The following is a 21,582-nucleotide window of genomic DNA, read 5'->3' as shown; positions in this document are numbered from 1 at the left end:
GTCAACACAGGTGTAACTATATTGCAAATTTAAGTGTTGAATTTCAGGCATTGACTACTATACTTAAATGAACCCTTGTTAATGTTATTAAACCCTTGTGTCTCCTGCTTTGACAAAAATGTCTAATTTGAAGTTAAACTGGAAGAATTTAACAATTTAACCTGTAGAAGTGAACGGACATCAATCAAAACACAGTGTCGAGTTCTTGACTTGATGTCTTCAGGACAAAGGATGAGCCTCAACATCATGTAACACTGTCGGTCATGTATGTTATTGTTGACATACATTACTGACAGTGTTACATGATGTTGAGGCTCCTGGCACCTGTGTACACACACACACACACACACACACACACACACACACACACACACACACACACACACACACACACACACTGAAGGTTAAACATGTGAAAGTGCCGTAACACAGAGCTTGAGAATATTTCCTGCTGCTGAGGGGCAACAAAGTTCAAGACAACCAACATCCCCCGACCCTTTCACCTAAATTCATTTTTTCAGATTTTCCAAGAATAATTTACTGCATTTTGTTTGTCTGAAAGGGCTGCAGCAAAGAAGGGATCAAAGCATTGTTTCGTCACTAAAAGAAAGTGATTTAATTAACAGTTAGAAAGAAATTAGAGCAGGACTGCTCTAAAGGCTGCAAGCACAAAAAGAACAATCAAGTAAACATCAGTTTTTAAAGCAGAAAACGCAGATAATGTAGCTTTAATGGATGTTCTGAGAACATTTAAACTAAAATGTTTTCTGTTATGTGCAAGGTCAGAGATTTATCACTGTAAATGTGGACTCGATCATCCCACTGAGTACTACAGAACAATAAAACCATGAAAAACAGCATCACAAGTTACAAAAGCGTCCTAAATGTTTCATTTGTTGCAACAAAAACTTCAAAACAAATATATCTGTTAAAATGATTGCAGTGAAATATATATCTGTCTGTAATCTATATCTACCATTTACACGTTTTATTTTATTATTTATACAAACAGAAACGTACAATTTGTATCTGTCGGTGAAAATGATCTTTTGTTAGAAAAAGATTCATAGAAACAACCAAGTAATGTTTGCCTAATGTCTAAAAGGTTACACAAAGGTAGACAAAAGACTCTTTTCAAGGCAATTTTCTTTATTTTGTTCTTAACAGAATATGCATGCACCAAAAAGCAAAGCAAGGTCAAATATTTTAGATTTTTTCTTCAGTTACACAGAAACCAAACTAATTGGAACAAACACACCTGCTTTTGATTAGATTGAGGTACCTACCACAGGCACAACAACTCCCAGATCACTCATTACTCATAAGATTAGTATGTGATATCAAAAAAATATGCAAGTTGTACGCACATTAAACAATATCTAAAAGCTTGTAGTGTAAATTTAAGCATGTGATTAAGCAAGATCACCGTTTTGCTTCATTGTCCATAAACGTTTAACATTATCACCACATGGGTCACAGGTAAATGTTTGTTCAAACTGATACAGGATATGGTTCTCTTTTCATAAAGATAAGATACCCATTGGTTTTATTTTCATGCTTGTGGTCAAACAGGCCTGAGAATGTGTCACATTGATTCTCAGGTGAAACTGTTTGAGTGCAACAACAGGATCCAGCAAGGATCGATACGACCGAGTGACCTTTTTTGACTTCTCACTCATGCAAAACAAAACAGTTCAGCTGCAGGTTATGTTGTGAACAAGAAGAATGCTGGATGCAGGCGAATGATGCTTTGTTTTCAATATATCTTTGCCAAAACAGGAGGATCAAATGGACGTATCTGACTTTAAATGTTATGTATTGAGTTTTGAAAAATACTTTTGTGCATACATTTTGCTCAATTAAAAACATATCATGAGACATCAAGTTTTATTGTCTAAAACATTATAAGACCTAGCATTAGTGAGGCTGTAGATAGTGCATTGAAAGTAATAATTGATAACTGATTCAAATTCAACAACTGAATCAGTTTATCATAATCTACTGCAGCTCTGGCCTTCTTTTCAGTAATTCTGTTGCTGTTTATAGGGATAGTTAAACACTGGATGTTTTTAATGAGCATTTTGTGTCCTGCAGCTATTTGTCTGATTATGATTCTTCATCTCTTCTGTTGATAAATCACCAAAGACTGCATCAGCTTCAACCCATTTCCAGTGCAAGTGATTTCCAAGGCCCTTAAGCTGTGTGCAAAAGCAAGGCAGGGATTAAAAAGTGAATCCAAGAGGCAGAGAGAGAGCGACTGAGTGAGTGGTGCATCAAGAAAACAAGATGCACCTGTGCCCAATTAATCTCTCTTCACACCTGTGTGCGCTTTGGTAAACTGAGAGGGGAAAAAAGGAAAATTAAATGTTCACTTGAGACTGCACTTATATTTAAAGATTGAAAAACTGAGTTTTTTTCTATCTTGTTTTATTTACATTTTTCAATGTCTTTGCAACTCCACTGCAATCAGAAATCTCATTCTTTGTAGCAGCTGATCCTTTTATCGTTTAAGTATATATCCGCCAAAATCCCAAAGAAAAATATTTCTCCATTAAAAGCAGACTGGAAGGGGCGGCGTTGAGTTCAGTTGGTAGAGCAGCCGTCCCATGTACGAAGGCTCAGTCCTTGTTGCGGAAGCCCAGGGTTTGAATGTGACTTGTGGCTTTTTCCCCGCATGTCATTCCCCATCTCTCTCCCCACATTCCTGTCACTCTTCAGTTGTTTCTATCATAAATAAAGCTTGAAAAGGCCAACAAAAAGTGTACTTACTTTCTTGTCAGAAAAGGTCACCTGCTAATTTTAAAATGAAAGAAGGCCTTCAGAGGCCACATCAGCACCTCTTTGAACAAAATTTACAACTGCCTTTATGAATATTACCAGAGGATATAGAAGGGGGAAGAAAATCCTTCTTCTAATTGTGATGAAGATAATTACAGTCTCTTGGCTGAGGCTGCAGCCCCCTGCAGTACCACAATGCAGGGAGAAGGTTAAAGATGTTTACTACATGGAAAACAAGGTTACAGTTTGAAAACAGACGCATTTTTGACTAAGTGGTCCCTGAAGAGTTCATGTTTTTTAGTTGATGTGAGCTAAAAAGACACTGAAACTAATTATTCATGTGGATTTTTTTTCCATAATGTATATTTATCTGTTTTCACTGGGTTGATGGATGAAAGTCATGATTTATGCCTGTGTTGTGTCTCTGAACATGTGACTGTGCTGTAATTTCACTTGATTTGAAAGGAAGAATAACATTACTAACAAATAATAAAATACAAAATAATTGATATGGATTTGGGCCACATTGTTACAAGTGAGAGTCTACAATCATGCTAGGGGTTACATGAGGCTCTGTGCTTAATTAAAAATCAGCTTGGCTGCTTTAATATATCTGTTGGAGCATTTTTTAGGTGATCTTGTCATGCTGGATCTTGTTTGTAATTTTCACATTTATCTTGCCAGTTTTTGGAAAGGCTGAAAAAAAAAGGTTTATTATCAGTAACATGAATGAACACAGAGGAATCAATGAGATAGCTAAAGTTTTACAAAGATAAGAAGGTGTGAGGCCTGTTTGAACAGGTGTCAACTCTCACTCCACCTCTTCACACTCTCACATGTAAACACAGACGGGCTAAAGAATGTGACTAATAAGGACGCTTCAGGTTATTAGCTCTATAAAAGAGCTTCAAAACATCCACACAGCACCGCTGATTACATACAGGTGAGCAGCCATGAATGACTCCTCTTCATTTCTGTCTCCTGCAGTTTATCCTCCTGATATGAAGCCAGCTGTTTCATCATGCTGTCTGTTCTGTTCTCTGCAGGTCGTGGTATAAAGATGAAGGCCATGCAGGTGATTTCCTTGACTCTGCTGTCTGTGCTGGCAGCCAGCGCTCAGGGGCTGAAGTTCGGCAGATGCCCCAAACCTGCTGTGCAAGTCAACTTTGACGCTAGCAGGGTAAAAACTCAAACTCAAACTCTTCCTGCAGCATGATATGTGCACAATACTGCTAAAATGAAATGTTCAGTATCTACTTCTTGGTGTGTGAACCTCCTTTTGTTTCCTCTGCAGTACATTGGTAAGTGGTATGAGATCCAGAAGCTGCCAACAGCCTTCCAGAAAGGTGAGTGCGGCACTGCCACCTACAGCGCAAAGAGTCCTGGAGTCATCGGGGTCTTCAACCAAGAGCTGCTGTGAGTACAGGCTCCAAGTTTAGAAAGAGACTTATCATAGTATTTTTGGACGTAAAATTACAAAGTTATTTTGATGGAAGCTTTTTAAAGCCACTCTGTTTATCAGGTGTTTTCAGGGTTCTTGACTGAAGTGTCTTTTATACTGTTTCAAATGTATGAAAGGAAAGCTTTAATGAAACAGAGAGTATAAAAATACAGTGGAATGTATAATGAGTCTTTTATGTTTCGTCTCTTTGTGTAGTGATGATGGCACCGTTAACGGCATCGTCGGCTCTGCCAAGGTCAAGAACCCCGCTGAGCCCGCCAAACTGGAGGTCTCCTTCTTTGAGGGTAAATCATTTGAATTAATTGCAAATATATTCTAACATTCAACCACAGTCATGACGTTATAAGAACATTTGAGCTTCATCGCTCATACTGGTCTCTCCTGCAGATTCTCCTCCTGGTCCCTACTGGGTGTTGTCCACCGACTATGAGGGTCACTCTCTGGTCTACGGCTGCACCGACTTTGGCCTGTTCTGCATGGAGTTTGCCTGGATCCTGAGCAGAGAGCCCACCCTGCCTGAGGAGACCGTAGAGGAGCTGCACAGCATCCTCTCATCTGCTGGAGTCAACGTGGACAAGCTGGTCCCCACAAACCAGGACGAGACTTACTGCAGCCCCATGAACCAGTAAACAGAGATACTCCTGTTTCTGCCTAAAGAACTGTGAGATGTGGATTAATGACGTGATGTTTGGTGTGTGTCGCCATGTCAAGTGTTTTTCAAACTCAGTGCAATAAACCTGTAGAAGGAAACACATGTTGTGGTGTGTTTTGAGTTATAGGGCCACAAATACAAAGTATATTTGCTACTTAAGAAACTTACAATTTTGAGGCACTCTACTACAGAGAAGTTTTTTCTAATGTAATATAATATTAAGGTAACAGTGTTGTGAATCCTTTATTAAATTTTAAACTTTTATCTCCTCCACCATTTTCTGTTCTTCACTGAAGCTGTTAAGCTGAACAATTATGGACTTAGAAACAGAAACCAACAGACTGAAGCAATTGAAGACTGAGTTTAGTGTGCAGGTGGCAGGAGTCCAAGAGCTGAGTTGATGAGATAGGAGGATGGTTGACGGGGCATTCTTGAGGCACAGGGAAGATCAGAGTTAAGTCTAAATGCCAAAAATTACAAGAGCAACGTTTCAAAGACATAGCGCTGTTGACGCCATGAAGACAGAACAAGCTGGGAGGTAGAGCCGGTCTTTTGTACGGCAGTGGTTGATTAGTGAATTAGGAACTGGTGGTGAGGCAATCAGGCAGGTGAGAGGGAAGGGAGGAGGCCTCCACATGACAGAAACTTGGTTGTGCTTAAAATCATGCCACCCACCACCCCCACCTGGTCCTGACAATTTTAGCTCCTCATTCAGGCTTAGTTGTTGTGGAGGAGGTATTACACTCATTTTTAACGAGTGCAGTCCCATTGGTACTAATGATTTGACCAGTTTTGGCTGTTTTTTGTCTTTAACAGGTGGTACAAATCTACAAATCCCATTTTTTTTTATCTCTGGGGATTTAATTTTCAACATTCGATCCACTAACTAAAGACTTTTAACTTTTAACTAAGAACTGGGGCTGTACCTTGGTCTCTCTGGATGTGGATGATTTGATTGTCTCAGACCATCAGTGTATCAGATTCTCCACCTTGTTTACTGCTGTCACCCCTTCGCTCTATAAATACGTCCATTCCAAGTCATTTTTCAGATATCTACAGAACTTCCTCTCTATTCAGCAATATTAGAGCCAAAGCCCTTCAGCTGAACACAGCTGATCACAAAGTTTAATTCAATCTGTGGAGACATCTTGGAAACCTAGAGCCAAAAACTCAACTCATTCAGCCATGTCTGAATAGTGACACTCTTGCTCTTAACTATGTCGAAAAGGCAGAATATAAATGGGGAAAAAAACATAGCTATGGGTTTAATTTAAGATACTGAAAGGCTGCTTGGCAAATGATCAGCAATCTGTCAAAGCTGCAAGAGTGAAAAAAGAATTGCTACCATCATCCCTAGAAAGTCCAACAAAGTCTCAAAGTTTTGTTCCACATGATAAATTCAGTTTCTGCTGCCTGAACTGTGTCGTTTGTGAGGACTTTTTAAACAAAAATTGATACAATCTAATATTTCACCGCCCGGCTACAATATCTCTTTGGTGTCTGCACACTCTGTCATCCTTAATGACTTTCAGCCTCTGTCTCTGTCCCATATTTATGATACAATCTCTCAAACAAAGTCTACCAACTGCCCCCTGGACACTGTTCATACCTGTTTTAAACATGCAATAGTCTGACCTCTTATTAAAACAGCGTAACCTTGACAACTCCGAACTGTCCCAACTCCAATGTCTACACACAATTCCTGTCATATTTGGACAATAGCACCATCATGGGGGAAACTTCAATTACATCCAGGAATTAAATACGGGTCTGTGACAGAAATGTCTTCCCAACACCACAGGAAGTCCAGCTCGCCATTGACTTCGAATATTTATGCATGTGCCAGGAATTTGACAGTTTTGGTCTCTATGCCTTCATTTGGCCACGTCTTAGCCCAATTTTAGATTCAGCGTTTTATAAACAGTATAAATATATTTTTTTAATTATTTAATAGTTAATAGTAGTATTATATTTATAAAATTACCAACAATTGTATCTTCTCCTATAAAGACATATTTTATATTGTTACAATTGTATTTTACTGTATTATCACCCATCATCTGTTTATTCAGCAGCCTCCACTTAATGGGTGCCCACAGGCAGAGTTGTAGTTATTGAATAATATAAAAATAAACAGTTATATCTGCTGGCTTTAGTACATTATGCTGTGTTACAAACCTTTATTCAAATGTTTGTAGACTGTTTATCAATGTGAAATTCTAAATAAGGTGAAGAAAGCTTCTGGTCAAAGAGCATCATCAGGAATATTTAATAAATTATGAAGCTGCACTGATTTCTTTGACGGTGTGTCTTTTTTCATCTTTGATTTTTATTTTTGAGGTTGCCACTTAGATCACAAGCCGTTTGTTTACAGGTGTAAATAAACAGTAAAAGATCCATTAAGGCCTAATTATTAACGTATGAATGAAGGATGTAGGGAATAACATTAGCTGTTAAACATGCACTTTAGACCAGTCATTAATGACAATGTGAAACGTAGTGTGAAACTATGTAAAACATTCTGGCTATCAGAGGCCAAACCAATTAACCAAAGAGTAATTTTAGTAAGATGAAAACATAGCAGCAAAGGTCGTGTAATAAACAGGAAATCAATTATCAGTGTTGTGTTACATGAGATCACCACAGAGCTGCATCTGCACTGCTGTTTGAAAAACTTTATTTCTTGTACGTTTACTTTACATTCTTGTACTGGTGACGGTCTGTTTACTGGTGCATGGCGCTGCAGTAAGATGCATCCTGGTTGGTGGTGATCAGCTTGTCCACTTGGACTCCGATGGAGGACAAGGTGCTGTGCAGCTCCTCAATGGTCTCCTCAGGCATGGTAGGCTGCCTGCTCATGATCCAGGCGAACTCCACATGCAGAATGCCGAGGTCGGTGCAGCTGTAGACCAGAGAGTAGTTGTCGTAGTCGGTGGACAGCACCCAGTAAGGGGCGGGAGGAGAGTCTGGAGGTGTGAACGGACAAGAGTGTTAACTAAACTACATCTGCATGAGCTGTTAAAGACAGGTCCCAGAGAGGGTTTGTAATAAATTAGAGGTTCTTACTCTCAAAGAAGGAGACCAACAGCTTGGCAGGCTCAGTGGGGTCCTTAGCCATGGCACTGCCGCTGATGGTGCTAATGGACCCATCAGCACTGAAAGAAACAAAACAGCAAAAAACTAAACATCCCGACTCCTGAATATTGTTTGATTTAATTATTTTACTACCTAGGTCTAACAAATCTAAGCTGCACAAAGCTTGCATGCTCCAAAAAGTCTTCATAAAACACTTTCAAATCACAAACACATTGTTAAGTTCATTAAAGTTGTAGGTGGAGGACTCACAGCAGCTCCTTGTTGAGGACACCAACCACTCCAGGGCTCTTCAGGCTGTAGGTGGCAGTGCAGCACTCACCCTTCTGGAAGGTATGTGGCAGTCTCTGGATGTCATACCATGTACCAAGATACTGCAGAGGAAGAACAGATTTTTATTTTTTTTTTTGTTTAGTGGGACAAATGTTAACTCCTGTAAGTTAAAGGAATTAAATATTAAATACAGGATATTTAGATATTCACCCTGGCTGCATCAAATTCTGGCTGAACTGCAGGCCTGGGACATCTTCCGGGCTTGATGACCTGAGCGTTAGCCGCCAGAACGGACAGCAGAGTGAGGGAAATCACCTGGATGGCATTCATCTTTTCTTCACCTGTAGATAACAAAAAAAAAGACTTTTAAGTTATACAAAATGAATTAATTTAGATGTTTAGATTCACACCGGCCACTTGCTCACCTGTATTACTGGGTAGCAGCGCAGTTCTTAGTTTTGACTGTTTTATAACTAAATCAGTGAGGTGTGTTCTGTAGCCACTCCTTTCTATTTACACGTGGGGCTATTTTTGAGAAAATTATGAGAGAACTGGCACCTGTTCACATTCATATTTTGTGTTTAAAGAGGCCTCCAGCAGAAAAAGGGATGATTGACGGGTTAGTTTAAAAAGTTTACTTCAAGATGACTGTAGACCTACTCGACCATGGCTGCTGTGCCAAAACAAATATTTGAAGTAGCAGTCATACATATTATGATATTTTCTGTGCTGCACAGCGATGTAGAGAAACAATAATATTCTGAAAAACTAAAGCACAGTTATTCAGTCCAGATGAAAATATTTTGAGAATTAGCAGACAGATGAATCCTAATAGTTATAATCATTATAATTATGATAATTTTTCCTCTAGGGGCACCATGAGGTGGACATTTGTAGTTTTAAATGATTGGATCTATTACAGGACTTGCCTTTTAAAAATTGGTCCACACATCCCCAATCCTCAGGTTGAGTTGTAACTTTGGTGCAATCTTTTTTTTAAGTCTATGGTCACAATTTAAATCTGCCAAATACTTTACTTTCTGACCAAATACCTGCAAAACTAAGACACTGACCATGGATAACGTTATACCTTATTGCAATTTTTTTTTTTTTTTTTTATTTGTTTAGATGACATTTAACCCCTAACCCAAAGTAGTTGGAACGGAAGTGACACCAATCCAGAAGTGCCAAAAACTGCAGTTCCTCAAACATCCACTTGAGGCTGGCTACAGAACGAGTCCATAAGTCCCCATGTTAAAGTGTCCAACTTCACAGCAGAAATAAACATGTTTACAGCCTGGTACAAAAAACTGTGTTGGTCTCTATAGATAATTTCTTCATTCTTGAAAACTGTAGTGAGTCTGAATTTCTATACAACTTACCTATTCAAATTTATTAAGCAGACTTCATTCAGCCCACATCAGGTCCACCAATGATCCACATCTTTGCCCTTTTTCAGATTAGCCACGAGGTGGAAGAGGCAGTGGCCAGGGCCACCACAGTCTTCACAACGGCTCTTCAGAAAGCTATGTGTGACATCAAGGATACAACACCCACTAGCGAGCTTGTAGACTCTTTGTCTTGTGAATGAATGTACTGCTTAAGTCCAAACATGAATGAATCGAATCCCAGTTATCATTTAACTTTTTTTATTATCATTATTTCTTTCAAAGCACATTGTGCAGCAGTGATTTTCTGCCTCACATCATCTGTTTGATCAGCCCACTTGAGATGGAAACTGTTTTTTTTTATTGATCCAGACATGTGAGCAGTGTTACCTCAAGTATCTCACTAAAATTAACAGTATATTCTTGATATGAAGTATAAATTTGAAATTGTTTTTATGATATTCTTATGCATTCAGTAGTTGTGATAAAAAATTTGCAGATTTTTACAATATTTGTTGAGTCTCCATGAAAAAAAATCAGTGGGCATTGTGGGATTTAAGGCTTTTCCAATTATTTCAAGGCCTCTTGATCCGGAAGAACCCCACTACCCTGGATGTCTCAGGAATCAAGACCTAAACAAGATTTCCACAGAGCGTAAAAGACGGTATGCTTCCACCTTTTAGTGATTACAGCTGCCGTTCGATGTGAAATGCAGGTGATCTGAACACCAGATAGTTAGTATAATTAGAAGACGGATGGTGTCCGTGTCTGACTCTGTGAATTTATAGCCGGGCCTGTTTCTTGAGGTTAAAGCTGCTCTGATCCCTTCGCCTCACTGTGACTCTATAATGCTGAGTCCAAACAAGATGGACAGAAATCCCTGGTTAAAAAGCTTACACATAGGAAACTCTTAAATTAGCGGTTTAGATGTCCTAATGCTCTGTTCTCTAAATTCCTAAGTCATTTATTTGTCTCATTTCAGTAAAAAATATATCAGCCTACTTGTCAACTAACACACAATTGTGGATATATATTCCTCCTCTATGTATAGTGACTGTAAGACAACTTAAAGTGAATAAGCACCAGTGCTTCTACATCGATTACATCTACTGTAATTATATTGTTTACAGTCGTTCTCACACTGTGGTTACCATAAATTAGTTACTACAGCTTCCACCTTTATCACTGTTACTTCTACTCTCTCTATAACTATACAACATTGCAACATTAACTATTAATAGCATTAATAATATATTAGTATATGGCTGATATGAGAATATACTGTATGCTGGCTAAAATAAAATGTACGACTGTTTTACACATATAGATTCACACTACATTTTCAAATTCATCAAAAATACAGTATCAGTTGAGTTATGACAATACTAAATATGATAATGATGTCAAAATACAATTTTGCATTTGTCCTTTTAACATACTTAATCAAAATATTATGATTTATACATATTATTTCTATTATTATTACAGTAGTAGTAGTAGTATGTATGTATGTATGTATGTATGTATGTATGTATGTATGTATGTATGTATGTATGTATGTATGTATTTTGTTAATGCACCTTTTAAACCTTTTTTTTCTGAACAAATACTCATAAATCATTGCAGCAGTTTTTTTATGTTAATTATTAATGTTAAGTTAGTGTACATGGAGTTTTTTATGTTAATTATTAATGTTAAGTTAGTGTACATGGAGAGGGAAAAGGCCAAAAGAGCTTATTGATTATCTCAACATAAATAACCCAAAAGAAATTCACACTAATAAAGATATATGTAGATGATGGTATAGTTAGTTATTGGTAATAATAATTCCCATAAATGCTACATCAGTACAGAAACATTATAAGCTGTAGGATGTTTAATTATAAACTCATAAATTCTGTATACTGTGAACTTTTGCACACTACCCCGGGAATACATTTCTACACAAAACTGTTCAGCTTGTTTCATTTAAAAAATATATAGTTGTGACTTAAAGAACCTTATTTCTGCGTTCAGTCACAGTAGAAAAGGGTGATATCTAAGCATAAAAAAGTTCTGCAGAACATGTATTAAGAGGATGAGGCTGCTGTGAGCACCTGATCAACACCTGGATGACTGAAGAGCTGGGAAACGTTGTGAATGTGGTTTGATGGATCCATCCTGCTAAAGGCTTTGAGCTAATGTAATGTACTGTAATGGTGTGGTGAGTGATTTCCTGGCACACATTAGACCCCTCAGTGTCACAGTGTACTGCATTGTTGATGACCAGGTGCACCTCTTCATGTCTGCAGGGAGGGATAGCTGCAGAATAATGAACCTCATCGCTGGAAGATAATTTGTGGAAACATGACAGTGATTTCAGTCTCCTGCATCGACCTGTATGATCCTCAGACCTCAATGCAGCACGGCAGCTTTTAATATGAGACAAGATTAAAGGAATGAGTACATAGATCTACATAGATGAAAAATGTAGCCACTGCATTATAATAATTGGACAAGATAAACCAAAATCTTCAAAATATGTGGCTGTAAACATGTTTATTTCTGCTGTGGAGTTGGACATTTTACCATGGGGGCTTATGGAGACTGACTCGTTCCGTAGCCAGCCTCAAGTACTGCAGTTTATGGCACTTCCGCATTGGCTTGCACTCAAATTCTGCAGTTTATGGCACTTCCGCATTGGCTTGCACTCAAATTGCTCTGTGAGCTAAATGCTAACATGATGTTAAGGTGTTTGCCATCTAAGTGCAGCTAAGGCTGTTGGGGATGTCACTAGTGTTGTAGATATTTGGTTATACAACAAAGCATTTGAGTAACCAGGATAGTTGGTAGTTGTTAAATACATGCAGCACTTATCAAAACCAGAGATTTAAAAAAAATAATGAAAGTGGAAAAATTACATCAGTAAATGTTCAGTATTAGACACACACATGGAAACATATTTACGAGATTAAATAACCTAAGTAAAGTTAGGTTAAGTGTCATGTTAACAGCATTGTTCAATTTTGGATACTGAGGTCATATTCTTTGTATTTTTTCTGGAAACTTTGACAACTTGATCAGACTTTACGTTCTTCTCATTAACACGTATATAAGAAACATAAAAGATTAGTTTTATTCCTGGCAGTATGAAGAAAGCGTTGATTGAACATTTAGACTGGATCAATCTGGATAAATAATGTATGTAAATCCAAATAATAATTTAAAAATAAATAAATAAGATGGAGGAGCTGTATCGGCGGTACTTTGGAGACAAAGCAGGTCCTATTCAGTACGACACAATATACTAAGATAAAGTTAATTTAATCTGACACAAATGTCCTGCAATAAATGTTACCCTTGTGATCTATGCTTAGGTGTCAACTGCAATTTTAGAGGCAGTTTGTGGTGCACAAAATAACATGAACACCTCTTATACAATACAGTATGTAGTGTATATGTATAATACATGTGGTGGTGTATATAATACACAATGCAGGAGTGCACTGACGTCTAGGTTCAGTTAACTCCACAGGAGTTCTTTGCTGTCCTGCAGATTGTACAAAAAAATAGAAACACCCCACCACCTTCATATCATATCTGCTGTGCAGCAAAATTACAACCCGGTCCACCCATTGTGCACACCTTGCTGCCCACCAGGCGTTAAATAAAACATGAGTCAAAGAAGTGCAGGCCCCTGCTGTAAGCGTTTGGTGAGCACAAACTGTCAGATTAAGAGGTCTGAGAGGATGATCCAGCCAACATTTAGTCGGATTTCTAGCAAATTACCACCAAGCATGTTTGGGTCAACCCTTTGGCACCCCGTGGAGCGAAATACTTCTGACACCCAAACTGTAGACACATGAAGAAAAACAAAAACTAGACTGATCTGTTGGATTTTTACAGTCTACAAGCAGCATCATGTAGCTTCTCTGCATGTGGCCTCAGAGCAGTTAAGGAGCGGGTTGGCCATTTTGCCACTGGAAAAGGAAGCTAAGCATTTAGGTGTCTTAACTATGGTCTAAAGTGCTAACAAGGGATTAGTGAGGTAAACGTTGAAAGAGGTTTAGCACCCCATGCTTAGGACGAGTGCTGCTTCAGTAATTACACATCAGTTGCAAGGTGCAGCAAGCAGTTGGATGGGAGATCATAGTGATGTCAGGACAGGGAGGGCTTACCGCAGGAGATAAGGCCATCTAATGGAGATGAAATGAATCGGTATTTAAAAGGTCTTTTTTAGTTAAGGCAGTTAGCTGGCAGCAGACTGCGCTCAGACCTGTTGGCGGGTTAGTGGGAGGCCATTTGGTTGGAAGAGAAAGAGGGACAGCGGAGAGACCGACTCTGAGAGCTCACCAGAGGTTTCTCCTTTTACATTTTTGACTTTTTTTTTGACAAAAGCAGTTTGTGTGAACTTGAAGGTAAGTCAATTAAAACTTTCTTTTTCAACATTTCCCACTCTCTTCTTACATGTTTCTCATCCTCTTGTGATTTTAGTTGTTGTGAGTCACATTTACATTGCGGTTATTGTTGTGAAAGTAGAAAAATCTACTTCGTTTTGAGTTTCAAGTGTACAGTATGAGTGTCTGATGTGTCAAACGTTACAATAATAAGCTTAAAATCCATGCACGTAGCTGAATATTTGCATCGCAATTTCATAAAAATGCTAAACTTTCCATTGGTAAATCTTTTCATGTATAATTTGAGCGGTAAACTGCATAAAAGGTTGCTGATCCCCCAGTAAGTGATTAATCTAAAGGCCAATGCGATTAGAGGAACAACCTTGAAATCTGTATAATTAACCTAATAATTAGCCCAGATTCTGTAACGACATGGAAATAAAGCTAAAATACGTGATGAATTAGCCTGTTGTTCTTATCACCTGCAATGATTTGTGTCTGCATGATGCTGTATGTCTTTATATGTTCATTTATAATTAATTGCATCCTCTCAATCACCATCAAAAACGTTGTCATGTGAGCTTATGACACCACAAGTACTTCTAATATCAATACAACCCTGCAACTCTCCACTTATGACTCTCATAAAATCTAATCTTCTTCATGCAACTGACAGAACATACATGGCTTTGGCATGTGTGTGTTGTATGAGGGAGGATTAGGAAGGACTAGACAATACTTCTGTCGTGTCTGATATGACCTCCTCAGGGCTCCATCTAAGTCGTCAGCAATTTTTCCCTTTAATTCATTCTTGTAATGAGATTAACCAGGCAACCGCAAATCCAAGGAGTCCAATCTCCAGATTTGCCAGCTGCGATGTGGCCTCTGCTTGTTCAAGAAATATGACAAGAGTTTTTTTTTATTTGGGTTCAGGCTCACCTGTAATGATGAGTTTCACTCACATAATGCAAAAGCCCCTTGAAATGTCCATGCGTGACTGCGTGGCCGCCAAAGAAGGTTGTGCGACATCAGGTCGCAGCAGTTAAGTGTCAGGCTACAACTTCTCTTAAGAGACTTAAAACAAAACCTAATCAAAGTGTTAGCGCTGATCGAACAGGCCTTACGACGGGCTCAGGGGCCCACTTTGTGCCTCTCATGTATTATCGTTACATGTCAGTCACGGCGCTTAGCAACCAATTTCCTGAAAACAAATACACACAAGACATTTGACAACATTTACCGTTGTTATGAAGGTATTTACAGAATCATTAAAGAATCTTTTCACCGTCTGGATGAAAAAATATTCTGCCTGTTACACAATCAATTTTTTTTTTACATGTTTCCCAAGTTACAAAGAAAGATGGTAGCCGGAAATGACGCATCTCCTGACTTAAGTTTTTTTAACTTATTTTTTATATTTATAGCACTTTGTTTAGTTTAGTTTATTCTTCACGGTTTGATTAGATGTTGAACACACTGTGATCTCACCAAGGTTTCACACAAAGTTGTAGTAGTTGTATTGGTAATAAAGTTAATAGAAGTTAATAGAACTCATTAATATATATTGATGTTACTTTTCAATTTTTATCAAGTTATCAAGTTTTATCTTTTTCATACAAAATAACATCAATATTTTGCTACAAAAAGAGCAAACACATGCATCATTTTAAGGAAATAAAGTCACAATTTGAAAAACATTTTAAAAATCAGGCGTTTGATTCTGGGAATACCTTTATAGGAGCGTATTTTTGGGGATTTTTTTTTATTTATGGAGGATTATCTGTGTGTCTTGCATGGACGTAATGCTAATACACTGGAGGCACAATCTGGTGCTAACACAGGTCCCTCTTTTTTTCCCCAAGGCAACATCCTGTCACAGTTTGGGGTGTTTTGGCACTGCAGAGGCTGCATAGATTTCAACTTACATTTCTTTGTTTACATTCTGATTTAATCATTAAGTATGTACGCTGTTCATCCACTCACACGACACTTACAAAGTCCAATCATCTTGAAATGCGTACAGTTTACAGAGTCATGCATGAACGTGTAAATCATTAAATCTCAGCTGAGAGAGTGTGAAGGCGATAACACATTATACAAGGCCCTGAGGCTCAGGGCTCAGTGCCTTCTTGGGAATTACAGACATAATTGTTGGAATACATTTCTTCTCATTTGCTGATGCTAGCTGTTATGACATTGGCAGAGACGTAAGGTGGAGGCAAGGGTGCGTGTGTTCGCGCCACATAGCTCCACATAAACCGATTGCATCCCCAGATTTATCCCCAAGGTGTTTTTAGGACATCCTGGGAGCTAATGGAGGCTAATAGGCTTAGCACTTAGGGTGTATTGTCCGGGATGCTTACAGGCAAGGTTTGCTGAGGGTAAAACTCTAAACGTGCGGATTACCTCCAACACATCCCTTTAAAGTGCTGTATAGCCAGGACTTAGCTAATAGGATCCTGGGGGTAGCGGGGGCCTGGGAAGGTGGAGATGGGGGTAGGACGGGCCAGCAGGGCGGTCTGCAGGCAGGTCAGCAGATGTAGCTAGCAGACTGTTACAGGACTAATAGGAGGATTACAGACCTCAGATTAGATGGGCTTCAGAGGGAACTTGAGTGACTGTGGATAATGCACAAGGCCTCGGGGCAAATCTTCTGGCAGTGTCTGTCTGGGGGAGGGGACGGAAGAGGAAATGTGGCCAAGTACATGTGCATAGTTTGCACATGTCCCATACAAACATCAACAAACATATGAATCAATTACAATTATGATCAGTATGAACTAATAACATGCGAAGAGGCGGATGGTGAATTTTTGTGCTGCAAAGTTTCAGATTCATGCATCCAGGAGCATATTGCACACTGGTCCTGGATTAGCAGAACTGGATTATTGTCATTTACAGTATCATATTTTGTAATGGGATTTCTGCAGAGTAGAAGGCTAATTGGAAGTGTCTAAGTCGATTGTGATTGTGTACACAAGCTGCTGGCTCAGCCAAGAACAATGTGGCCAGTTGGAGTGTGTACTATATGTGTGTATGAGTGTAGATGTCTGTCCTTTTTTATTATTATACTTACGAGGACCAAGGCTTGCAAGGATAGAAATATGAGAAAAGTTTTTTTTTTTTTTTTTTTTTAAACAATTTTTGCTGGACTTTACATTTTATGGGGTTAGTATATAAGGTCAGGATTTGGATTTAGGTGTTAAATTTAAGTTTAGGATTAGGTTTACGGTGAGGGTTAAAGTTGGTTTAAGATTAATGCTTAATGCTAGGGTGGAGGTAAGAGGTGAGAGTAAGGATCAAAGGTTAGAGGATGAATTTGGTCCGTTTGCGTGCATAGATCACACACACACACACACACAGACAAGTCTAATGCTTGTTTTTTATTTTTTTATTTTGCAAGTCAGTTTGAATCTCTGCAAAGATATTTTATTGTCACAGCTCTATTTAAATAAAAACACCACAAATAGGTCATGAAATACGTTCACTCACCTGTCTGCAACAACAAAACACAGCCCTCTGGGCTAGGTTTGATTAGTGTAATAAGATTTTAGTTTCTTCTGCTCAGATGAAAATGTCAGATGGCAAATTTGTTTATTGGTATTTTAGGGAACTTACATGTTCTTCTTTTGGAAAAATATTCAACGACCATAAACCACTCTTTAATGTGAATATATTTGCTGCCCCCTGGTGGTAGTAATACAGCATTACAAAATGAATACTCACTCTCAAAATGTCCATACAGAAAAAAGAAGTAAAACATCTATAGTTCATATTTGAAACATGTTCAAGTTTGCACGAATGCAGCTCTTGATTTGAACTTCTCCTACAGTATTCAGGTGGAGGTCAAAGGTCGAGTGTGTCATGACCCCACGGGAGCAGCTGAGGAAGATGACAGCTCTGGGAGAGCAGGGGGCTTTGGATGAGAAGCACTGGTACCGTCTGGTCAATGGCATGTCGGCCGGAGGTGAGGAATGAAAACACAGAGAAGTGACATAAGAACATAAAAGAAAATCTGGAAAAACTAAATAATTGGTGCTAATATTAAACAGAATATTACAGTTATAAATATTTGCAGAAAGAATGTGCATAATGCTACATTTAAAATGTTTTTTAATCTCTCATCATTTAATTTCATCCTCTCAATTGTCTGAATTTGATCCCGATCTGGAGATTAAACCAGCTGTACTGTGTCTATTGTAGTTTTCCCTGCTGCAGTCTCCATCTTTCACAGTCAGTGCATGTCTCAGGTATTGTGGTGCTTTTTCTTCTCTTGCAGAGCTCAGGCAGAGGCAAGAGCTGATAATGAGGAACCAGATGGCCATGGCTCCGCAGATCCTCACCCAGGGGCAGCAGAGGTTACAGGGGGTCCCGTCACAGTTCGAACCTCGCTTCATGGAGAGGTCTGTACCTGAATTCACTCTTAAAATGGAAACAGTAGCTCTCTGGTCAAGGGCAACCTATGGGAATTGTCGGATACATGTGCATAAGTGAAAGAGACATGGCTACTCGAGTCTTTTCTGTACAAAATGTTTTCATTTAGAACAAAATGTAGCAGAAATTAGACTGTTATTAAAGATGCAAACAGCTGATTATCTGTCTATAAATGCTTTAATCTGTTATCAGGGAGCTGGTTCCCCCCAACGAGATGGTAGCTTCTGATGCCAGACAGATGCACATGGGAGCTCACCTGGGTCCACCTCTACCCCCACATGCCAACGTCCTGCCTGGAAGAGGTTTCCCTGGTGCATGTGAGCACAGCCCAATGCATGCCTGAGAGAGTTCACAGCCGGTTTTAAGGAATGTGAATGAACATTAACATCACGTCTCTCTTTTTCTTTCTCTCAGCTGGTTATGGCTTCTTGCCCTCTGAGCCCATGGAAACAGTTGCTCGGCGACAGGAGCTCATTCACAAGCAAAATATAGCCAGGTAGTGTGTTCAGACATTCCACCTACACGCAGGTCTGCATCACATTTTGATGGAAAAAAACAGACGTTTCAGCCTGATAATGATGTTTCACCATCACTGTTGCACAAATATATCTAATATTTGTGTGTACTCTTGTCCAGAATGGAGATGAACGCCATCCTGCATCAGAAGGAGCTGGAGAACGCCCACCAGAAGGGACTTATGGGAATTGACAATCCCATGTCGTACCCTTCCAACCCCATGGCGTTCAGAGGTCGTCAGCGCATGCCAGATAGCCACGATGTCTTCGTCCACCGTCCCACTCTGGATGAACTGCACTCCAACAGCATGCTCATGTCAGCCAGCCCGTACCCACCAATCAGCACGCTGCACAGAGAGAGGGGACGCCGGGCCGGCAGGAGGCCCACCGCTCACAAGAGTGCAGAGAGCCACGTGGCCAACCTGAAGGGTCAAACTGAAGATAAAAGTGTAGAGCAGAGCCCGGGAGCCACATCAGGGGAAGAGAAAGAGGTGGAGACGAAGGGGGACATGGGAGAGGAGTGTGCCACCAGCAAGATGCACCATCAGGCGAAAACAGACTCTGAGCTCGCCACAGGAAGCAGGAAGAACTACAAAGAGGGGGAGCCAGGGCTGCGTAAAGCCTGCGTAAACAGTCAGGATGGTTGCTCAGATGTGGCCAACAGCGGTGCAAACGATAAAGACATATCCAGCCAATGTTCAGCTTTCCAGGAGAAGTTCATGTATCCCTCTGCCGGTGGGGCGCTCACAGGCATGCCTTACATGTTCCCAGTCCCTGGAAATGGTTTCCTTCCACCTGGTGGGTTTGAGGAATAAAAATCTGAACATCAATCACAATATATACGTTGAGAAAATTAACTGTGTGTGTCATTTTTCCAGGTCCACCCAGTCTCTTTCATAACGGTGACGAGGTGTCCGAAGACATAAGGAAGTGGACAGTGAATGATGTTTACAACTTTATCAACAGCATACCCACGTGTTCAGAATATGCCCAGGTTGGTTCTTACGGTTTCCTGTAACTGTCTCCTTCTTTATTCGTTCTATTGTGTCTTTGTTTAATGTCAAGTGATTTCAATCTCAATGCAGACGTTCAAGGACCACATGATTGATGGCGAGACGCTGCCCCTCCTGTCAGAGGAGCATCTGCTGGACACACTTGGGCTCAAGCTGGGACCAGCTCTTAAGATCCGTTCACAGGTAGGAAACACAGACTGAGTCATAAAAGTATCAAGGCTGAATGTCGTTTGACTTTGATCAGACATGTAAGTTATTGGGCCCCACTGGTGGCTCCCTATGCACCCTATGCAGCAACCTGGATTTGACTCCGGCCTGTGGTCCCTCACTGCATATCGTCCCCTCTATTTCCCCTTCTTTCTAACTAAAGTAAATATTTTATTCCAACTTTATGGGTAATTAAACTACATTTACCTGATGGAGCAGGGACCCTCGACTACATACCCTGTATAAAACTGTGTTGCTCATTAAACTGGGTATAGTCTATAGTGTAAGCTTACACTATTCATGGATAACCTAGCGTCAGTGTTGTGTATTTATATTTTTACGAATAGGTCAATTTATCTAATAATATGTGGATCATGTGGAGCATTTTTAGACATTTTGTCAGATCATAATGTTAATGTGGAGCATTTTTAGACATTTTGTCAGATCATAATGTTACAAAATAGAGAGTAAAATGTGCCTTTTTCACCTGTTATCATAGCAAGTAAAGCACAGTTGTTACTAATAATATCAATGAGGCCTCCACGAGTATAACAAGTAAAGCAACATGTCTGCAGTGAAAAAGATCTATGGGGAAACATTATACTGATTGCATTGTATTGCAGGTATTGACAGCTACATAATTCTCATTGCAAACTAAACAAACACACTGTGGTCTAATATGTGTCATCTCAATTTAGGTGTCCAGGCGTCTGGGCAACATGTTGTACATGATGAACCTGCCACTCTCCGCCGCCACCCTGCAGTCTACTCCTGAGAAGACCGGGGACCGCTCACCAGAGATCGGCTCCCCCGTTAACTGCAACAGCGAGGAGATGATGGCGAGTCCAAGAGACTCTGATGTCCTCAAATCCACAGAGCACCTTCACGAGACAGAAAACAACTCCCCTCCGTCTGCCAGCAGTGAGACGGCCTGATGAGTGCCCATAATGTGGATGCAAACCTCCTGAACTCCTGCTGCCACAGTGGTGGATTTGTTTACGTAATAATTAACTGAAGATGCTTTTTTTACTATTTGCAACCTGCACAGGTTCACACTAGGTCCAGGTGTCTGCTAAACGTTTGTATTTTACATATTATATTTACTATATTTTTAATAACTGTGAAGTGGAACTGATGTGGATTTTGAGTTATGAGGCAATAAGAAGGTCCAGGTTAAGTTTTCTTTTCTTCTATTTCATCACGTCTGATTGTAGCTTTAAACTTACTTATTTTTTTAAGCTGCTAATTGTCATTTCTAAAGTAGGTCAGCAAAGGACCATAGAAATAATTTGGGAATGGTTTTATAATGAAATGATGAAAGTGTTTTGGATTTGGATGTTTGATACCTTTTTGCGTTTGTTGGATTGTAAATAAAGTGTTTTTCTACATAG

The 21,582-nt window shown here is 39.5% G+C and overlaps 3 protein-coding genes across 4 annotated transcripts; 2 read left to right on the top strand and 1 right to left on the bottom strand.

The window, feature by feature from the left end:
• Positions 1-3,588: 3,588 nt before the first annotated feature.
• Positions 3,589-4,990, top strand: LOC104926178 (apolipoprotein D). 2 transcript variants are annotated; one of them, XM_010739980.3, is made up of 5 exons: positions 3,589-3,721; positions 3,825-3,958; positions 4,073-4,194; positions 4,436-4,524; positions 4,628-4,990. In XM_010739980.3, exons 2-5 carry the CDS (start codon positions 3,839-3,841, stop codon positions 4,867-4,869), a joined length of 573 nt encoding a protein of 190 aa, XP_010738282.2. In that variant the 5' UTR covers positions 3,589-3,721; positions 3,825-3,838; the 3' UTR covers positions 4,870-4,990. The 2 variants fall into 2 exon arrangements, with proteins under 2 accessions (XP_010738282.2, XP_027146670.1); XM_027290869.1 differs by lacking the exon at positions 3,589-3,721 and having other exon boundaries at positions 3,780-3,958.
• Positions 4,991-7,217: 2,227 nt separating this feature from the next.
• On the bottom strand, positions 7,218-8,701 carry LOC104926179 (apolipoprotein D). The gene is made up of 5 exons (XM_010739981.3): positions 8,684-8,701; positions 8,469-8,599; positions 8,238-8,359; positions 7,959-8,047; positions 7,218-7,858 (listed from the first exon to the last, which is right to left on the bottom strand). Exons 2-5 carry the CDS (start codon positions 8,586-8,588, stop codon positions 7,617-7,619), a joined length of 573 nt encoding a protein of 190 aa, XP_010738283.3. The 5' UTR covers positions 8,589-8,599; positions 8,684-8,701; the 3' UTR covers positions 7,218-7,616.
• A 5,253-nt stretch (positions 8,702-13,954) lies between these two features.
• samd7 (sterile alpha motif domain containing 7) lies at positions 13,955-21,265 on the top strand. The gene is made up of 9 exons (XM_010740009.3): positions 13,955-14,043; positions 17,855-17,989; positions 18,302-18,425; positions 18,649-18,773; positions 18,871-18,952; positions 19,093-19,769; positions 19,850-19,965; positions 20,057-20,167; positions 20,890-21,265. The coding sequence occupies exons 2-9, from the start codon at positions 17,887-17,889 to the stop codon at positions 21,124-21,126; spliced, it is 1,575 nt and encodes a 524-aa protein (XP_010738311.2). The 5' UTR covers positions 13,955-14,043; positions 17,855-17,886; the 3' UTR covers positions 21,127-21,265.
• The last annotated feature ends 317 nt before the right edge of the window (positions 21,266-21,582 follow it).

The sequence above is a fragment of the Larimichthys crocea genome, chromosome II, assembly GCF_000972845.2.
Source record: "Larimichthys crocea isolate SSNF chromosome II, L_crocea_2.0, whole genome shotgun sequence".
Lineage (NCBI taxonomy): Eukaryota > Metazoa > Chordata > Actinopteri > Sciaenidae > Larimichthys > Larimichthys crocea.
The sequence above is the reverse complement of the archived record's forward strand: the minus strand, read 5'-3'. Positions and strand labels throughout refer to the sequence as shown.

Excerpts from the sequence above, each read along its gene's own strand:
- LOC104926178 (XM_027290869.1), top strand. The coding sequence starts at position 3,800 with ATGCTGTCTGTTCTGTTCTCTGCAGGTCGTGGTATAAAGATGAAGGCC. Across the intron at positions 4,195-4,435 it reads GTCTTCAACCAAGAGCTGCT|TGATGATGGCACCGTTAACG; the intron begins GTGAGTACAGGC and ends CTCTTTGTGTAG. Across the intron at positions 4,525-4,627 it reads GGAGGTCTCCTTCTTTGAGG|ATTCTCCTCCTGGTCCCTAC; the intron begins GTAAATCATTTG and ends TCTCTCCTGCAG.
- LOC104926179 (XM_010739981.3), bottom strand. The coding sequence starts at position 8,588 with ATGAATGCCATCCAGGTGATTTCCCTCACTCTGCTGTCCGTTCTGGCG. Across the intron at positions 8,048-8,237 it reads GTCCTCAACAAGGAGCTGCT|TGCTGATGGGTCCATTAGCA; the intron begins GTGAGTCCTCCA and ends TGTTTCTTTCAG. Across the intron at positions 7,859-7,958 it reads GTTGGTCTCCTTCTTTGAGA|ACTCTCCTCCCGCCCCTTAC; the intron begins GTAAGAACCTCT and ends TCACACCTCCAG.
- samd7 (XM_010740009.3), top strand. The coding sequence starts at position 17,887 with ATGACCCCACGGGAGCAGCTGAGGAAGATGACAGCTCTGGGAGAGCAG. Across the intron at positions 19,770-19,849 it reads AAATGGTTTCCTTCCACCTG|GTCCACCCAGTCTCTTTCAT; the intron begins GTGGGTTTGAGG and ends TCATTTTTCCAG. Across the intron at positions 19,966-20,056 it reads CGTGTTCAGAATATGCCCAG|ACGTTCAAGGACCACATGAT; the intron begins GTTGGTTCTTAC and ends ATCTCAATGCAG.